This window comes from Pleurodeles waltl, chromosome 4_1 (assembly GCF_031143425.1).
Source record: "Pleurodeles waltl isolate 20211129_DDA chromosome 4_1, aPleWal1.hap1.20221129, whole genome shotgun sequence".
Lineage (NCBI taxonomy): Eukaryota > Metazoa > Chordata > Amphibia > Caudata > Salamandridae > Pleurodeles > Pleurodeles waltl.
Genome location: NC_090442.1, coordinates 600951338 through 600969237, shown reverse-complemented (window position 1 = coordinate 600969237; position 17900 = coordinate 600951338). Strand labels below are relative to the sequence as shown.

The 17900-nt window shown below is 42.6% G+C and overlaps 1 protein-coding gene and 1 long non-coding RNA gene across 2 annotated transcripts in view; one reads left to right on the top strand and one right to left on the bottom strand.

Moving 5' to 3' along the window:
- The window catches only part of TXNRD1 (thioredoxin reductase 1), a 128025-nt gene that overhangs the window by 16392 nt on the left and 93733 nt on the right, over nt 1-17900 (bottom strand). The window contains exons 5-14 of the mRNA XM_069229003.1: nt 12939-13061; nt 11943-12015; nt 11448-11567; nt 9914-10056; nt 9678-9793; nt 6150-6375; nt 5124-5213; nt 4591-4667; nt 3512-3668; nt 1372-1479 (exon numbers count right to left, since the gene is read on the bottom strand). Coding sequence (XP_069085104.1) covers nt 1372-1479; nt 3512-3668; nt 4591-4667; nt 5124-5213; nt 6150-6375; nt 9678-9793; nt 9914-10056; nt 11448-11567; nt 11943-12015; nt 12939-13061 — 1233 coding nt within the window. The remainder of the gene's footprint in view (nt 1-1371; nt 1480-3511; nt 3669-4590; nt 4668-5123; nt 5214-6149; nt 6376-9677; nt 9794-9913; nt 10057-11447; nt 11568-11942; nt 12016-12938; nt 13062-17900) is intronic.
- On the top strand, nt 2716-16164 carry LOC138287964 (uncharacterized). The gene is made up of 3 exons (XR_011202302.1): nt 2716-2846; nt 10548-10597; nt 16041-16164. It is a non-coding gene; the product is annotated as an uncharacterized lncRNA (long non-coding RNA).

Here is a 17900-nt window from a genome sequence, read left to right as displayed (position 1 = left end):
GTAACCATCTTAGGCAACGCACTCCATATCAGAGAAAACAGAATTAGGAAGAGATTGAGGAGGTTCTGCCATAAAATCAAAGTAGGGGATGAACAATGATGTCACTTAGGACATGAACCAGGATCTAAATCAAGGGGTGAAATAGGTGGTGAAGAAGGAGGTTAGTGGTACGGTGAATCAGGGGTAAAAAGGTGGTGTGGAAAGATGTAAACAGAGAGATAATTATGAAAGCAAATAAGGAAGTAAGCGGGCAGTGAATGTGGATGCGAGGAGGTGAGCCGTAAGAATAATGAGTGATTTAGAAAGACAGAAAGAATGTGACTCAGGGAGTGTTCAAGGGGTGAGTCAGGATCGCAGCAACGAGGTCATGTAGGAGCTGAATAACGAGGTCACTTAGGAACTGAACAGCGAGATGAGTTCGGAGCATCTAGGACTTGAACCAGGATATGGGCAGTAAATGAACAAAGACATGGGTTACATCGTGAACAGAGAGGCGAGTTAGAAGGTGAACACGGAGATACAGGTGCCAGTAACCCTGGCAATACAGAGAAGGTAATGACAAGGAACAATGAGAGAGTAAGTTGTAGAATAGAAACGAATGAAGGAATGATATATGTCAGTGGAGAGATAGGATGAAAAAGAACGTTTGGAACAATTATTGAAGAGAAAGATAAGGGCTTACAGTTGCACTATGATTGAGACATGTGGGAGTATTTGTCAAGTTATAAAGTGCAGTATAGATATAGCTGGAGAGATGGGGATTTTAATGAGCTGAGCCTGGAGCTCATAGACAGGACAAAATAACAGTGGCAAAGATGGCACTTAATAATGAATGACTCGGCCATGAATTTATAGGGTGCAGAAAGATGGACAGATGGAGCGATGGGCTGGTAGACAGAGACAGTCTTGAGAAATAAGAATTCTAAAATATGGAAATGGAAGGGTAGAAAGATGAGAGAGTTCATGTGCATGACAAAAGAATGAACGGAGCTGGAATAGAAATGAGTGTTTAAAATCAACGTGACCTCCAGAGTACCACACTGCGGCACTAGCGAAAAAGTTAAGCATTTTAAGTCAACCTATATACATTTATGTAAAGTTCTCCACTATTTTTCAGGGCCCAATTTGTTCGTTTTATTGTATATTTGCATGCACTGAAGAGCCTATGAAAGGTCGTTTTTCAAGTCTTCGGAATTGCGCTGCTATAAACGCATTTCCACGTAAGAGGATGGGCGGGAAGATTGCCCTATGGCATAGCTGTGATCTCTGGTAACCCCTACCCTCTCTGCTTCCTTTTAACACTGGCACTGTCTCCACTTGAGTACACCTGCTTGCCTTACAGAGTGGCCGCGTCATATAAATAAGAATTACCTCAATGTTCTCTTCTCCATGCTTTTTCAAAGCATTCTCCTCCGAAAGCCCGCATGCGCCATACTCCAGGGGCGTGAAGACAGTGGTAGGAACGTTCACGTAATCACACTATTAAAGGAGGGAGACGGAAAAAAAGTGTTACTATCAAAGCAGTGTTAAAACTTGCACAATGATTCTAGTCTCAACACGTCACGTTGATAAGTATGATACATCTAAATTGCTAGATTCACCCCGCACTTTCACACGGTATCTCTTGAAATGACTGAACTCTGCCTCGGACTCTCACATAAACAGCGCCACGTTCTCGTAACGGTCTCTGAAGCTAAGCTGCCGGGTCAGGAGACTCTCAAACTCCTACTGGGTCCACTTTTCGAGATTTGTGTCATTTCCTCCATTTTGGTTGTGGCGCTCTTCCGCCGTGAGACCGGCCCAGCATGTACCATATCCGGTGCTATCTGCCTGGCAGGCAGGGTCTGCGCGGCCCACGCGCTGCGCATCCCTCCGAAACGCCGCTGCATGACTCACTGGGAATGATGCGAGTCTCTTCAAGAGAAGCAGGATTCACGCAACGAAGTCTCATTTCCAGTCGCCGTCTGACAGCGGCAGAGTGCAAGTCTGGGCGAGCTGTGATCCCCTGGATCAGTATTCTGTGCGCGGCTCCGTGCTCGCGTCAGTACCTTTGATGCTCTCTACTTGAAAGTATACAAAAATCCGCGCCCCGTGACCAAGGCGTACTCATCAAATCCAATATGAATATGAAAGTCCCATCTGAAGGTCCCTGATCTGAAAGAGGGTTATTTTTGACGCAGTGTTTGAGCCTGACGCCTGCCTTTGTCTCCTGTTACTGATGTTTTTTCTAACAGATGGCAGGGCTGTAACCAAGCCGTGATCCAGTCCCCACAAAGCCCTGCTTGTTGTGGCTGCTTCATTGTCATGTCTGGAGACTACATACCCCAGTGACACGCCACCCACAAATGGGAAATGCACCCACAGTGGTGTGGGACAGGAAATATATTTCCCATGAAAAGCAGCCCATCAACCAATGCATATAATTCAAAATGCAGAAAGATGTGGCCGCCAAGAGCAGTGCCAGGCTTTGGCTGGGTACATTAGCACAGCAAGGGGGTCATAAGCCCTGGTGCAAGCAAGGCAATTAGCCCCTTGGCTGCCGGTGAACTAGTAAAATACAACAATAAACAAGTTTCAGTGGCCCCTAATGTCTATGGGCCCGGTACCACTGCACCTGTTACACCACTGATAGATACACCTAACAAAAGCACCAATGTTTGCTTAGTTCGGTTCTCTCATCACTGGAACTCAATCTGAATATTACTAACTGGTTCAAAAATGGAGACCACCATAATAGATTGGACTGGCAGCATGATTTAGTACAGTGGACACTACAGAATCATGGCAGATAATCCTTTCCTGCACTTGGCATGCATGGGAGATTGACAAGCGAACACGACTCGCAGGTACGTTGAGTCACTAAGGTATCTCACCATTGCATTTATACTGTACACTTACATCTCCCACTATCAACATATGTATCCATGTTTGTCAAGAGCTGAACCAACAATTTCATGCCTTATAGCAAAAGCGCCCCCATATCCAACATACAAACATTAGACTTCTCCATTGTTATTATTTACTGAATGCATGTCATATATGTCAATGTAAAGATCTGAGGCGAGGTCAGTGCCAAATGGCCATTGTCGAGAGCCTTTCACCCCAAAATCCTAAGGTTCCAACAAAAGCTTAAGAGTCACCGTTCCATACAAATATGTGAAATAAGTTTGGTACCGTTGCCACACCCCATTGGGTGTGCAGTGCCTTTGAATGTCATAGTGTGCCTTTACCCACAGACATCACGAGAGGTGTTTAGCACACCCAAAAAACAGCTAGTGACTGAAAGAACCAGGGGGTGATTAGAAGGAAAAGTGCTGCGTTTCTTCCTTATTCTTGGGGCCTAATATTCCCTCCATCCCCAAATTGGGGAGGGTGAGTCAAAGGCAAGAGCATGTGATGTTCTCACGTTCAATGGGAACAAGGTTGGTGACACGTGGGGCTGTGGTTCAGTTCTATCTCTTTGCTAGACCACATACAATATTTTGGGAAAAATCTCTCTGTAGTGATGTACCTTTAAGTTTGATCCTGCATACAGCCTCCTTGCCAGCAGCCGGCCTGCCTGGATGGCCACTGGTGTGAGCTCCAGCTTGTCCTCCAGCACATCGCCAATGGCATAGATATATGGCACATTGGTCTGTTCTTCATCATTCACAGGTATCTTTCCTGTCCTGCACAAAATCAAAAAGGCAAATGTAAATGTGATCAATGTCTAACACAAACATCTCCTAACACATCCAGAAGAGGAAGCAATCAGTGACGATCACATGTTTTGCCTTTGCAGTCTGGTAGCTCAGTCCAACTTGTTCAAATGAACAAAGACAGCATATCCAAGAATGCATTCACTTCTAGATTATATTCAAAACTATATCACAGTGTCCCCTGTGACAAAAAGACATCTGGTAACATGATTGAGCCCTCAGATAACTCAAGCTGTTGCCTGGCAGGTATAACTATATCTTACAGTCCAAGATTTTTCTTTCTTTTTTGATACTTAAACTATTGCATTATAAATGCAAGACTATGAGTTCAGAATGTAATGAAAAATCCAGGACTAGATAACCTAACACCTGACACAGCCATCTTGAGAGTGGCAGGTCAAAGGGGATGCAGGGTTCAGACCATTGCGTAAAGACGATTCATAGCGTGCATGCTTTAAAGCCCATTAATAAAAGAACTATACCAACACATGCAGAGCTAGAAAATCAAGACAGATCCTTGGTGAACCGTTGAAGTCTCAGACCAGCACTTTGACATTGGAGACAATCCAAGGCTTTGGATGAGACAAACCAATCATCCTAGCAGCCATCATATTTCCTCTGTCATATTCAGCAATATCCCACAGCAACTCTACCCACACACAGGCCAGAAGAAGCATTTCCAAAGGTCATTCTTTGTAGATTAGATGTTTGAAGTGAACAGGGGGACAATGGACGTCCCACCCTGACTGATCAAGCATAACAACAACCTTAAGTATCAGACAAATTTTGGGATTAATAAAGCTCATTAGTTCAAGCTCTTATTGTTTCCCTGAAATGCCAAGCACATCACTTCTTCTTTAATCTGCCACAGAAGCACAGCGTGCTGCCTTACTTTTCATTGATCTTGACGCCAACGGTGTTTAAGCCGATCTTTCTTGTGCAGGCATCCCTTCCAATGGCCAGCAAGACCTGGGCAAAGCAAATGTTGGGTTAGTATTACATCTGCAACGCATTAGCCTGAACATCTTTTAATAAAGGGATTTCAGTAGCGCAAAAGTTGTGTAAGCAGATTCTTTGTCAGGCAAACATTTTCATGATGGGGCCCCGACAGTACTCACATCATTGAAATAGAGCAAATTAACTAGTAAATCATCGAGGTACTGAAACAGTACTCCCCCAATATAACACATGCTTTAAATTTCATGGCTAAAATATCACAACTACTACATGTGTATGTATGTATGTATTTGGTATTTGTGTAACACAAATCGAACCAAAAGCCACCATCGACCTAACCACTTCTTGGATGGGAGGCAGTGTGTGAGATTTCACATTAAGCAAAGAAGCAAAACAGATACTCTCTCTGCAAAACATAGTGTTTAAGGCCGAGTTTGGCTTTATTGTGCATTCCTCTGAAGTACTTACCGTGTTGTATTCCTCTGTCATTTCCGTCCCATCTGAGTTCTTTGCTGTAACCTTCAATTTCCCTGGTTCTCCTGGCTCAATTTGTTCAATCTGCAAGATAAAACAGAAGTGTCAACTACATCTTCATGGGCAACACAAGAAGAATACTTTGCTTAAATAGGCCCACTCCTTCTACAGATTGCAAAAGCAGAATAGGCTCTACATAACCACGACACTGTTAGCAATATAAAGATACTATATGACCTGCCTGCCATGCATGAGAGTCCTCCTGAATGTATTTAACACTTAAATGTCTGAGTTAAATAGCAGGGCAAAAGCAGGCACCAATGAAATATCTGCTTTACCAGTTCTCTATTCCAGACCCTGTCAAGGTCCCTCCACTCCTCCATCGGGTGAAAATATTTACCAGTATTTCAACAAATTAAACATTTTAACGCTATTTGACTTTTTTCCACAATGTATTATGGTGATTAATTGCTTGGCCTACAACAGGAAGAACCCAAAATGCATTATTATCAATTATTAAAAGTATCCCAAAACATAGACCATTCCTTCCACAATGTAACTAATGTAGAATAAATGTATCTATATTATAATGTGTATTTATGTTATTGTTCTCCTTCTGCTTTGGAAGGTATCTTTTTTAAGCCACAGAATCGCTTTGCAGAGATAAATATTTCATACAGAAACCTGCTGCCAGAGATGACAGTACATAGGCAAGCCTCTAAACAGAGGTCTTACATTCTGCCACATGCCACAGGAAGCCCGGATAGTAGCAATGACGATTGTCCCTTTAACCACCCATCAGGCTATACCATCTCTACCCTGGAAGACTGTCAGAGAACATTTCAGCTTCACACTCATTATTTCCACATAGCTGCCTCTGTAAGCAGCAAAGTACTAAACCAGGATCTTTAAGCCTGGGCCTTTTCTATGTACCTTTACTTTTATTTACAAATAACTCTGTCTGCATGGTCTTCTTATGGCTGTTACTAGATGGAAATTCACAAGCTACATTGTATGTACCTTTGTCGGCACACAGCTTCGTATAAACTTGACACCGTGTTCTTCCATGTAGTCACCAATTTTGCTGGCAATTTCTTGGTCAAAGCCTCTTAGCAGAACGGATCGCACCATCACAGTGACATCCAGGCCGAGACCGGCGAGGAATCCTGCACATTCAAGGGCGACATAGGATGCTCCGATCACCAGTGTCTTCCCAGGGCAGTACGAAAGCGAGAAAAGATCATCGCTGAAAAAAACGAAAGAAAAGTGGATGTTTTTAGTTGCAAAGAATCAGAGGCAGGGAACATGTTTTCACAATTTGACATGGAATAACTCAGACAATAGTGGCATTTCCCCCACCAAGGTATCTTGAACTAAGAGGAGCTTATCCTATTATCAGAGGAATTAATTATAGCATGATGACGTCTGCCAAACAATTGACACAACCTCAAAAGCCTTGAAAGACTCAGATTTGTAGCTTCATACTAGAAGAACAGTTCACGTCTAGCAATTTCACAATTAGGGCTACTCATAGTTAAGGAATGTCATTACCTGTTGACATCACATCTATCTGTTCACCCACCGTTGATTCCCTATTTTTTTCTACGGTGCCTGCTGTTTACTCCTTTCCTCTATAATTGAACTGAATAGAACACGCCCCTTTAACTAACTAGGTAGGGACCGCTCTGCGAGTGTTCACATCACTGCTTTCACAATGGCACTGGACAGCTCACAATAAGTAGACCTGAGTGCCAACTGCATTCCACAGCAGCTAGACTGGCATTATAGAAAATCTCCCTTCTTGAAACCACAGCTTTTTGGTCTGAGAAGCTCTCTAGAGACAAACGAGCTCTAAGACAACATAATTATCTATTCATTGAAACTGCAACTATTTTCAAGTGCACTTTTATCAGTGGGCTTCACGGGTGACAGATGCTGTCATATATTTTTGGGCTAGTCTTTGAGAATGCATACTTAGCTCTGGCACTTTGAAGCCATCTTCACTCATAATTATTTGTGCTGTGTTTTTGCATCAATCATTTAGTTTATTGACCTAAAATACTCTGTCAGAAGGATGCACTTTACTTTTGAGGGCCGTTATTTTATCTTTTCATAAATAATCTCACAATGCCACATTATTCTGTGTCTCACAAGATGCAAATATTTCTCTTGAAACAGCCCTGGCAGCATTGGCACATCTCCTGGCATGACTCATGTATGAATACTGGACATGTGTCACACCACAAACATTCTTGGAAGCTCTGATTTCCTTACTGAGGAGTGAATCCAGTTGTTGGCCTCATACTCCAAACAATGAGTATAGTATTATCCTTGGTGGTATACTCTCAGCATAGTAACAAAATTCCTTGGGTAGAAACCACTGTTGTGAAAAGACTCTATGACGTGTGATGGGACAGTGCTGTAAATCCAGGACTATCCAATTAGAAAACCCAAGGCAGTGTTCAGCATTATTGAAAGCCGTGGGGTGAACACAATATGACTCTAAATTGCTTTAATACTGTACAAGACAGGCAGCCTTCAGTTTTAATTTTAAAAGTAAAGTTTGCTGCACTAACTAACTTGCCACAAACCTAGTGTAGTTTTGTAACCATTTGAACGATGGGAATATGGTTGTATACAGGGAGTGCAGAATTATTAGGCAAATTAGTATTTTGACCACATCATCCTTTTTATGCATGTTGTCTTACTCCAAGCTGTATAGGCTCGAAAGCCTACTACCAATTAAGCATATTAGGTGATGTGCATCTCTGTAATGAGAAGGGGTGTGGTCTAATGACATCAACACCCTATATCAGGTGTGCATAATTATTAGGCAACTTCCTTTCCTTTGGCAAAATGGGTCAAAAGAAGGACTTGACAGGCTCAGAAAAGTAAAAAATAGTGAGATATCTTGCAGAGGGATGCAGCACTCTTAAAATTGCAAAGCTTCTGAAGCGTGATCATCGAACAATCAAGCGTTTCATTCAAAATAGTCAACAGGGTCGCAAGAAGCGTGTGGAAAAACCAAGGCGCAAAATAACTGCCCATGAACTGAGAAAAGTCAAGCGTGCAGCTGCCACGATGCCACTTGCCACCAGTTTGGCCATATTTCAGAGCTGCAACATCACTGGAGTGCCCAAAAGCACAAGGTGTGCAATACTCAGAGACATGGCCAAGGTAAGAAAGGCTGAAAGACGACCACCACTGAACAAGACACACAAGCTGAAACGTCAAGACTGGGCCAAGAAATATCTCAAGACTGATTTTTCTAAGGTTTTATGGACTGATGAAATGAGAGTGAGTCTTGATGGGCCAGATGGATGGGCCCGTGGCTGGATTGGTAAAGGGCAGAGAGCTCCAGTCCGACTCAGACGCCAGCAAGGTGGAGGTGGAGTACTGGTTTGGGCTGGTATCATCAAAGATGAGCTTGTGGGGCCTTTTCGGGTTGAGGATGGAGTCAAGCTCAACTCCCAGTCCTACTGCCAGTTCCTGGAAGACACCTTCTTCAAGCAGTGGTACAGGAAGAAGTCTGCATCCTTCAAGAAAAACATGATTTTCATGCAGGACAATGCTCCATCACACGCGTCCAAGTACTCCACAGCGTGGCTGGCAAGAAAGGGTATAAAAGAAGGAAATCTAATGACATGGCCTCCTTGTTCACCTGATCTGAACCCCATTGAGAACCTGTGGTCCATCATCAAATGTGAGATTTACAAGGAGGGAAAACAGTACACCTCTCTGAACAGTGTCTGGGAGGCTGTGGTTGCTGCTGCACGCAATGTTGATGGTGAACAGATCAAAACACTGACAGAATCCATGGATGGCAGGCTTTTGAGTGTCCTTGCAAAGAAAGGTGGCTATATTGGTCACTGATTTGTTTTTGTTTTGTTTTTGAATGTCAGAAATGTATATTTGTGAATGTTGAGATGTTATATTGGTTTCACTGGTGATGATAAATAATTGAAATGGGTATATATTTTTTTTTGTTAAGTTGCCTAATAATTATGCACAGTGATAGTCACCTGCACACACAGATATCCCCCTAACATAGCTAAAACTAAAAACAAACTAAAAACTACTTCCAAAAATATTCATTTTTGATATTAATGAGTTTTTTGGGTTCATTGAGAACATGGTTGTTGTTCAATAATAAAATTAATCCTCAAAAATACAACTTGCCTAATAATTCTGCACTCCCTGTATATCAGTAAAGCATTTTGTGGCACCCGCCCTCTATCAGTTTCCTGGGGGCCTGACATTGGTGAGCTGAAGCTCTAGAAGTAAGAAACTGTCTAGTGGCTGGAAAACCTAAATATAGGAAGGGAACATGTTACAAGGGGGTGAAGGGCTGAGTCATCATTCCTGAATTTTTAACTTTGATTAACTGAGAAACGCCTCACAGCTAGAACCAATACAAAACTAGTGTAACCTGCTCAACAAAATCAAATCAAATGTTCCTAAGGGAAAATGCTTTCCGAGTGTCCTGAATTCAACATGCACTTTCAGTTTCAGATGAAACTAACAGCACCTCCTTTCATTCAGTATTACCTGGTAATGCAGTACTCCTTGTCGCCTGAAATACCTAGGTACCGCGGCCGTTCACCAGTTGCAATAATGAACCTCTTGGCTGTGTGGAATTTCTCTGTTCCTTTGCTATTTGTTGACTGCAACCAAAGTGACACAAAAAGCATTTAGATTTGTCGTACCTTTTGATAAATAAAGTCAGAAAGCTTTTGTTACATTCCAAAGAATGTACAAAAATCAAAGATAACGGTGAGTCATACCTTGATCTCGTGTGGTCCAACAAATTCTCCATAGCCATTCTCGTACTTGACCCTGTTCTCAATAAGTGCCACTCTGTATCCCCAATTCAGAGAGTTGATATAGTTCTTTACGGCATCGGTCATCATATTCCAGCTGTGCTGTACTGTTGATTGAAACATTGGAACATTGTTAGAGGTGTGTTAGGTCCACTTCAGATTCTGCAATGTCCACCAGTCTTCATCATTACTTGGTATACAACAGTGAACACAATGACCTTTCAAGGGTGCAGCTCTGCTAACCACACCATCGAAACACCTCCATCAGAAAACAAGGCTGTTTACTGCACCCTTAGAGTCACTAAATACAAAGGTACTAATCGCCCCTTGCTTTGAAATAAAGTCTTATAAATTAGAAGCCATTCCTTGTTAGGTGGTCCATGTGAGTACTAGAACGGCAATCTGCTCCAGTCAGTTCTTCTTCGCATCTGTGCTGCAAGGTCATATCTAATTAGGTCTTCAGGTGTACTGTTGCATACCTAGAGCCTATTGGTAGAAAAGTGTATTTTCTGCATATCTGGGCTCACAATATCTCAGTACTACATGTGATCTTCACTGCCTTCTCCTTCCAAATCTAACATTTTTGTTTCCTCCCAAGGTATCATCAGAACTCCCATCACCGATCAACATGTCATGACCATCCTAATGGTAGGTCCATCCAGTGATAAAGTCAAAGATAACAGAATCAATATATGTTTTTTTCTGATTAATGCCCAAATATTAACCACACCGAAATAAAAGCACTCTGACATCTAGATGTGCACAACCGACTCTTGGTAGGGAAGAACAAGTGGTGCATAGGAACAGAGGGTCACTGTGCAAATTATTGAATGCAGGCACCTAGCACAATATATAAATAAAAAAATTAAAAAAAATTCAAGACATCACCACCTCCAGTATTTTCTTGTTTTGGGTCACTGAGCAGAAGTGTGTTCTGAACAGAACCTCTGTCAGTGTAGACACTGTGCACTGGTTGTAGGTTGTTACTGTTATGTGTTTTTGCATAGAGCACTAACACCCACAAAGGTATATTAGTGCTGAGCAGGTTTGTGTTCCTCGCTCTGCCTATGGTAGGTTGGTTAATTGAAAAGCCTGGCCATCAGATTCTTTCGGAATTCAAGAAGAGGGAAGGAGGCTCTGATGTGGGGTGGGAGACTGTTCCGTGCTTTAAGAGCAATGTAAGAAAAGCCCTTCCTCCTGATCTGGTTCTGTTAATGTGTGGGAATGGGCGAGTAGGAGTCCTGTGGAGTCGAGGTGTCCGGGTGGATTTTGGAATAAGATGCAACTGTTCAAGTAGGTGGGCCCTAAGTTGCGTAGTGCCTTGGATGTGTGGAGTTCCACACACCCTTAATGTAGTCCTCAGTCTTCTACTAGCAGCATCTTTTCAATAACTTATTGCGCTACCGGAAAGTGGAAGAGTGGTGTTCGCTTGTCGAGAAGTGTCTACCTTCCCATGCAATTCTAAAGCCACAGGCGATGTTTGGCTGTTTTCGTTTACCTTTCTCCTCCACCTGCCAGCCATATTTCCTGGAATCTTGCAAGGCTTGTCCCAGCAGAGCTGTCTGGTGCATTAGTTTTTTTGGAATGCAGCCTACGTTCACACACGTTCCTCCCAATCCTGGGCCAAAAGATAAAAGAGTGTTGCATTATTTTTTCACGTGGCAACAATGTACATGCTAAAAAAGAGATCATTTTGTCTATTAGTGTTCTACCAATAAGTACGATTTTGCTATTGCGATTGACAATACATGGGATCTACCAAATGGGTATTTAAATATCCTGCCCTTAATGTCATGCGGTGAGGTCTGGGTGCTTTTGTTGATTGTGAACAAACTTTACAGAAAGAGGAATGGTCTTCAGGGCCCAGTAAATTTACAGCATCTCTCTCATGCATCTCTATTACTACACAAGGTCTTTACTAACAGCAGTCTGCAGGCTCTCAACACTCTGGAGGGGACCCTGCAGAATACTGGGGTATTCCAAGTAAACTTACCCCACTTGGTGCCCACAGGAGAAGGCGTGACATAGTCCAGCACCATCACTTTCTGGCCATAATGGGCTGCTTCCTGCAGACAGAAACAGATGGAATGAACAGCTAAGTACAAGACATGAGAACTATCTGAGCCATAGGCTAGCTGTTTGTAATGAGCTTCTGGTCATGTGTGCCACTCTTAGAACAGATGATGAACATCTATAGTGTTTGAGGACCTACGCCTTGCTCTGACAGACATATAGTAACTAAAGATTCTGCTGCCCACCACACCTCTCCTATGGACATCTTGCGTGCATGCAGTCATGCAAACCTGCTGCCAGTGTACCTTTGTGTATGTAAAGCAGTACTTGATTTGTCCTTTTCTTACACATCTTTTGTGCTTTGCTGTTATTGTTTCTCACTCATCCGCTTTCCTTTCTTTTCTCTTCATTACTCTTACATGCAGTTCTTGCCCCAGTCTTAACTTTTCTCCTCTCCTCTCCTATCTTTCATCTTTTTCTTAAACGCGTTTCTCTTTGCTCTCTTTCATAGCTCTTCTATCACTCAACTCTTTCTTTCTTCAAACCTTTTTCTTGTCTTTAGTCCCCTCTACTCTTCTATAGTCGCTGGCTTTCACTTTCCTCCTTTTTTCTGTCCCTGCCCTCCTTACTTTATTGCCTCTTTGCTGTTTCTTTCTTTGGTTTCTTTACATCGTTTTTCTCATTTGTCTTTCCCACTGCCTCTCACTCTGTATCTTGCTCCCCTATTTCACTGTCTTGCCCCTTCTCTGTCTCCCTTTCCCTTATTCATTCTCTCACTCACCTACTCTCGCTCGCGCTCTCCCTCCCTCTAGGGCACTATCTCCCTATCTCTGCTTCTCTCTGTCTCTCTCTCTCTCTCTCTCACACTTTTGCTTTTCATTCTCAATATCCCTCTCTCTTTTGCTTCCATACCCTTATTTGATCCTTTCCCTCGTTACCCTCCTTTCTTCTAGCTCAGCTCCCCTCTGCCTCTTACCTTGGCTGCTGCCAGACCTCCAGAGCCACCTCCGATCACGATCAGGTCAAAGTCATAGGAGTCTTCTTTGCAATCATCACCATTCACAATGAACAGCTTTTCAAGTTTGCTTTCCTTGTCCGCCTGCAAAGAGAACCACATTACATTCCATTCCACCAGCCCATGTGAATGAAGAAAAGAGGCGAAAATAGACTAACCTGTCTGAATGCCATCATCACATTATAGGGTTATTTAAACCAGTTTACAAAACAAATCATTTTACATTTTCCCCAATACTGGATTCAAAGGTTAATCGCTGCAAACTCAATGCATCCAGCCTTCAGAAGGTGGTAAAATACCTCACCGTGAGGAAAAACTAAAGAGATCACCCTTCGGCAAGGAGCATGAAGGAACACTGATTGCACAGATGCAGTCCCAACTTCACATAAGACCGCACCACAGCACACATCACAATACATGGTGAGTGAAAGTGCACAATACATGGTGAGTGAAAGTGCCCTACAGAGAGTCTCAGTGATGACGAATGGTGGGGAAACCTGTGTAGCAGTTGACTTTCATGATTATATGTGTTTGCCCAATGCAACTAACCTTTATGGGTACAACAGTTATCCAAGTATAAAGTGCTGTGGAGTTATGTATAGTTTATAGCAGCTGCTAATGAACCACAAAGGACAGCAGTGGCCCTCGTTTTAAGCACACACTGCAGTTTGCCCTTACTCAGAAGCGCAATCTTCTCTGATTTTTGCCTCTCATGCAGACATAGAGTCAGCAAGTGCAGACAGGCTCTTCGCTGAAAGATAAGGCTTCTCCCTGAGGCTGGTGGCCATGTGAGCAATCCACCTTCCGCACCTCCGGGGCATTTCACCAGGCACCGGTAGTACAGAGGCAGGTTACTCAGGATGAGGTAACAGGAACTGAGCGAGCAACACAGGACGGCATAAGTGAGCGGGGTGCATCCAATTGTCATAGTAGAGAAGCGTCTTAAAATCTATCAAGATGACCCAAGGGTGGCCTGTTGTTTATTGACTGTTTTTAAAGTTAATAGTACTTTTACCAAAGTGCTGCTTAAAAATGATAAAATGCAGTTCAACATTGTGTCACTGTGAATGTCAAATGTACTGCTTTAGAGGAGACAGGTGAGGAATTGGCATGAAAAAGATTGCAGGTTATGAGCAGGTTTGAAAGATCGGGATGGAGTGTTTGCATTGAAGGAAAGTTAATTATCCTGTAGATTAAACTGGGAACCTATCCACTGCTGCTTAAGGGCCTAATACGTCCTGTACATGTAAAAAGCTTTATTGTGTCCACAATGCCATATAAAATGTTGCCAGTGTGTTTTCCAAAGCAACAATTCCTCTCCTTAGAATATTACAACGGAGTCGGTGCTGCTGGGGTATGAATCAGAGATGGTTTCTCCGTTACAGCTCTGAAATTCTTACACATTTATTTATAAAATATTAAATAGATTGATTTCTTCAGATATGCGATCGTAACTTTAAATAAGTCAATGCATTTAAGTCTGGGCTGCCTGTCCCAGGCTGCCCAGCCCACCTCGCCTTGAAGCAGGATACAGAAGCCAGGCAGTAAATCAACTTTCTACACTGTGACGCATGACGCAGGGCTGACTGCTACAAAGCCCTCCATTTCTATTGTGGTCTACGGCAGGATCCACTATAGGCCACTGACGCGTCATGGTTTTGGGTGTCGGAGTCTTCATCCTTGCATGAGGGCAGCCATCTGTCATTCACAGGTATAGAGCCCACTCGTCACGTAGTTATAATGCTAATCTTGTGTTATTTTTATTGTTCTGAGACCCCTTGTCATGCTAACCTCCCCCACTGTGACACCTCAGGCCCTGGCTGCAGATCGCTGGTTCCTTTAGAAGTGGAGCTGCTATATTTATTCCTCGTTAAACTGTTCCAAACAATGAGCAGGGTTCTTGCTTCCTTACAAAATGGATCCAAATATCCGAGTCAAGTGCAAAGGGAGAAATATGTGCTCACAGTAAAGGCACTTATCTGCTGTATGGCTTTAAAACTGGCACAATCGTCATGCCTTTAGCATTAATTCCCAAAACATGGATTGATATGCAAAAGATGAATGTTAAAAAGTGATTTAGTTCCTCTCTTATTTCACATGTTTTACTTCATGTTGCATTCGCCAAGAGAGTTAGCTGTTTCATCATGCTGTGTTTCTGTGCATTGTTATTACTCTTGCATAGTGCACACTTTGACTCAAGCCAGGTGTTTATGAGGGCCTTTGATTGAAAGCACTGGTGCTGAGGCTGAAGCCAAAACAAAGTGCCTGTCAAGTGTGTAAATGTGAATGAGTGCAGTGAATGTTTGGGGTGGTAAAATGAGGGAGATACGAAAAAGTGCATCCAGGTGAGAGTGAAAAGATGGTGCTGAAGAGGAGAGAGGAGGCTGAACATGTGCAGAGAAATGAGATGTAAAGAGAAAAAGGGCGTACAGCACACATAACTAAAGGCCCTACTCCTTTCACAGGCTTCAATAATATTTAATTCAGTCTTACAATTTCAGAATCGAAACATTTGCTATGTTAAATATTTATAACTAATCGTTGTTACTCATTTATCTTAAACATCTAAAAACCATTGACAAAGCCAACAGTACTGACAGGTTTTAGGTGTGTGTCAGTTGTTGTGTTGTATTTCTGGATGCAATAACATCTCAGAGAGAAACCAAAATACAGGCCAGGTGGTGAACTATTGGAACCACAGATTGTTTTTTTGCATGTTCCCTTTTAGAGAGCCCCCCACTTTTTCATCCCACTTAAAGACCTATCTGCACATATTTCTGTGTGACTGATTGCAGCCAGCAGCTGTGGGCACTTCCTGATGCTTGGTTAGGTCATTTTTTCCAAAGTTGGTGCTGCATGCAGTGCAACACACTGGGCCTGAAGTTGTTGCAGTGTACAATTTGCACAATAAAGTCAAGGGTGAACATATTAATGCAAAAAGATATAGGACTGTTTCTAATGTCTTTAATATTTCAAGACTATACATTCCCACTGCTATATAAATCTTGCTTTCTCACTAAATGTATTTCCTTTCAAATGCATCATTTGTCAATCTTTTTTCAGTTTGTTCTTGGGAGGAGGACCCACACCCCACATTTGTCCCTTCAGCTTGCTCGCTTCACTCACTAGATAAGTTATACCCAGAAATTTACACCCCAGCACTTTCAAATGTCACCAGCCGCCACTGGTATGTACAGCATAAGCAGGGCAGCAAGAGTATGGTCACCTAAATGTGGAAACAAATGCCTCCTCTTCAGAAATGAACCAAGAAGCCTTTTCAGTGGACTGTCACTGGTGCAAGAAGGAATGTAAAACTGTCTTGGTCACCATGGGGGTGAAACAAATCTGGAATACAAATATAAAAGGTGGCCACTGGAGTTTTGACAGCTGTGAAGAGGGTTCACCAAATCTTTATTCTCTGCCATCAAACTCCCTCAAACCTCTATGCACTGGGATGGATTGGAACACTGCTTGTTTTCATGAGCTAAGCTGTATTGTTCACGAAGGAGGGACTCATATGCTCCACGGTGCGGAAATATCTACAGATATAAAACAAAAGTGCAGTGTGTCTTATTTACACACTAGGAGTCAGGAGGAAGTTCTTAATCTCTATGTCCGTTCACTAAAACAATGGAAGGATAGAGGGGCCGTGAAAAATCACATAAGTCTAAGGTTGTTTGTTTCTTGCCTTAGATGATATACATTCAGATGTGAGGTTTGAAGAAAGGATTTCAGAAAGGCATACTACTGGACCAAAGCAAGCAGAAGAACTTAAACATGTGGGACTGCAAGCTGATAAAGGAGTGGTGCATGGGGACATGGGCTATGGCAGAGGAGAAAGCCGCAAGATGCAAGAGATGAGTTATCGATCAAATAAAAAGTCATGCTTAAAGTGACATTGTTTATCGATTACAATATTAGCCTGATTTTTTTCTTGGTGCTACCGAAGTAATACATTTAACTTTTCTTCATCGAGACTTGTTATACCCATGGCATCTGTGTGCCCCTCAATGATTTGTGGAAATTTCTCCTTGTTAAGACACTATAGGAAGCTATATAGTGTTACGTTGCCATGGGTAATGTTTATTTTAAACAGCACACAACTACCTTAACTAGTCACATTCACCCATTTGAAATAGAATTACACGTGCAATCCCATTGAATCCAACAAAGTAGTACATCTTTCTTTAGCATCTCAGTGAATGTAATGTGTATTTATAATGTAGGTGTAATTAATTGAAGAGTGTGAATGAAAGAGCCAGGAATTATTTATTAGCATCAGCGTGAGACATTCATGAGTCCAGCTACTCAGAAAGCGTCTTGTCTGCTTCCTATTTTCGGCTAAAATTGCTGACCTTTCAACACCGCCCCGTAGAACAGTGGGTATCAATTTAGGTGCAGAGAAGACCATGTGAAAACAAAGTATGACCTCATATACACTGCAACATATACACGTGCCCAACACTTAAGGTGGCAGAGATGTTCCCTATGGAATCTCACACACTCTTAAGTTGCTCGCTAACTCATTCACGCATTCACTCCAGGAGTCAGGGATGCTCATTATTTTGCACACCAAACTAGGGTGGAAGCACCTTTGGCTGGCAGGCTCAAACTGACTCCTTGCAGGTGCTTTTGCACAGAAGAGTGTGCTGTCCACCAGAGATGTTCTTATGATGTTAGTGGTGCACCTTGCTATATTTCGCAAACGTTCAGTAGTAATAGGCCATGTGTTACAGGTTGCCAGTGGGTGCTATTGGTTGAATAGGTCTTAGAGACTGACAGCCTTAGTAAAGCTGAGAGCCATACCTCGGTATGCCCCCACTAAGCAAATTAGATAAGGGTCCATAAAGGACTAGTGGTGCACTGCAATGATTTTGAGTGTGTCTCAGGATTCCACAGCTGTAATTGTAATTCACAGGCAAC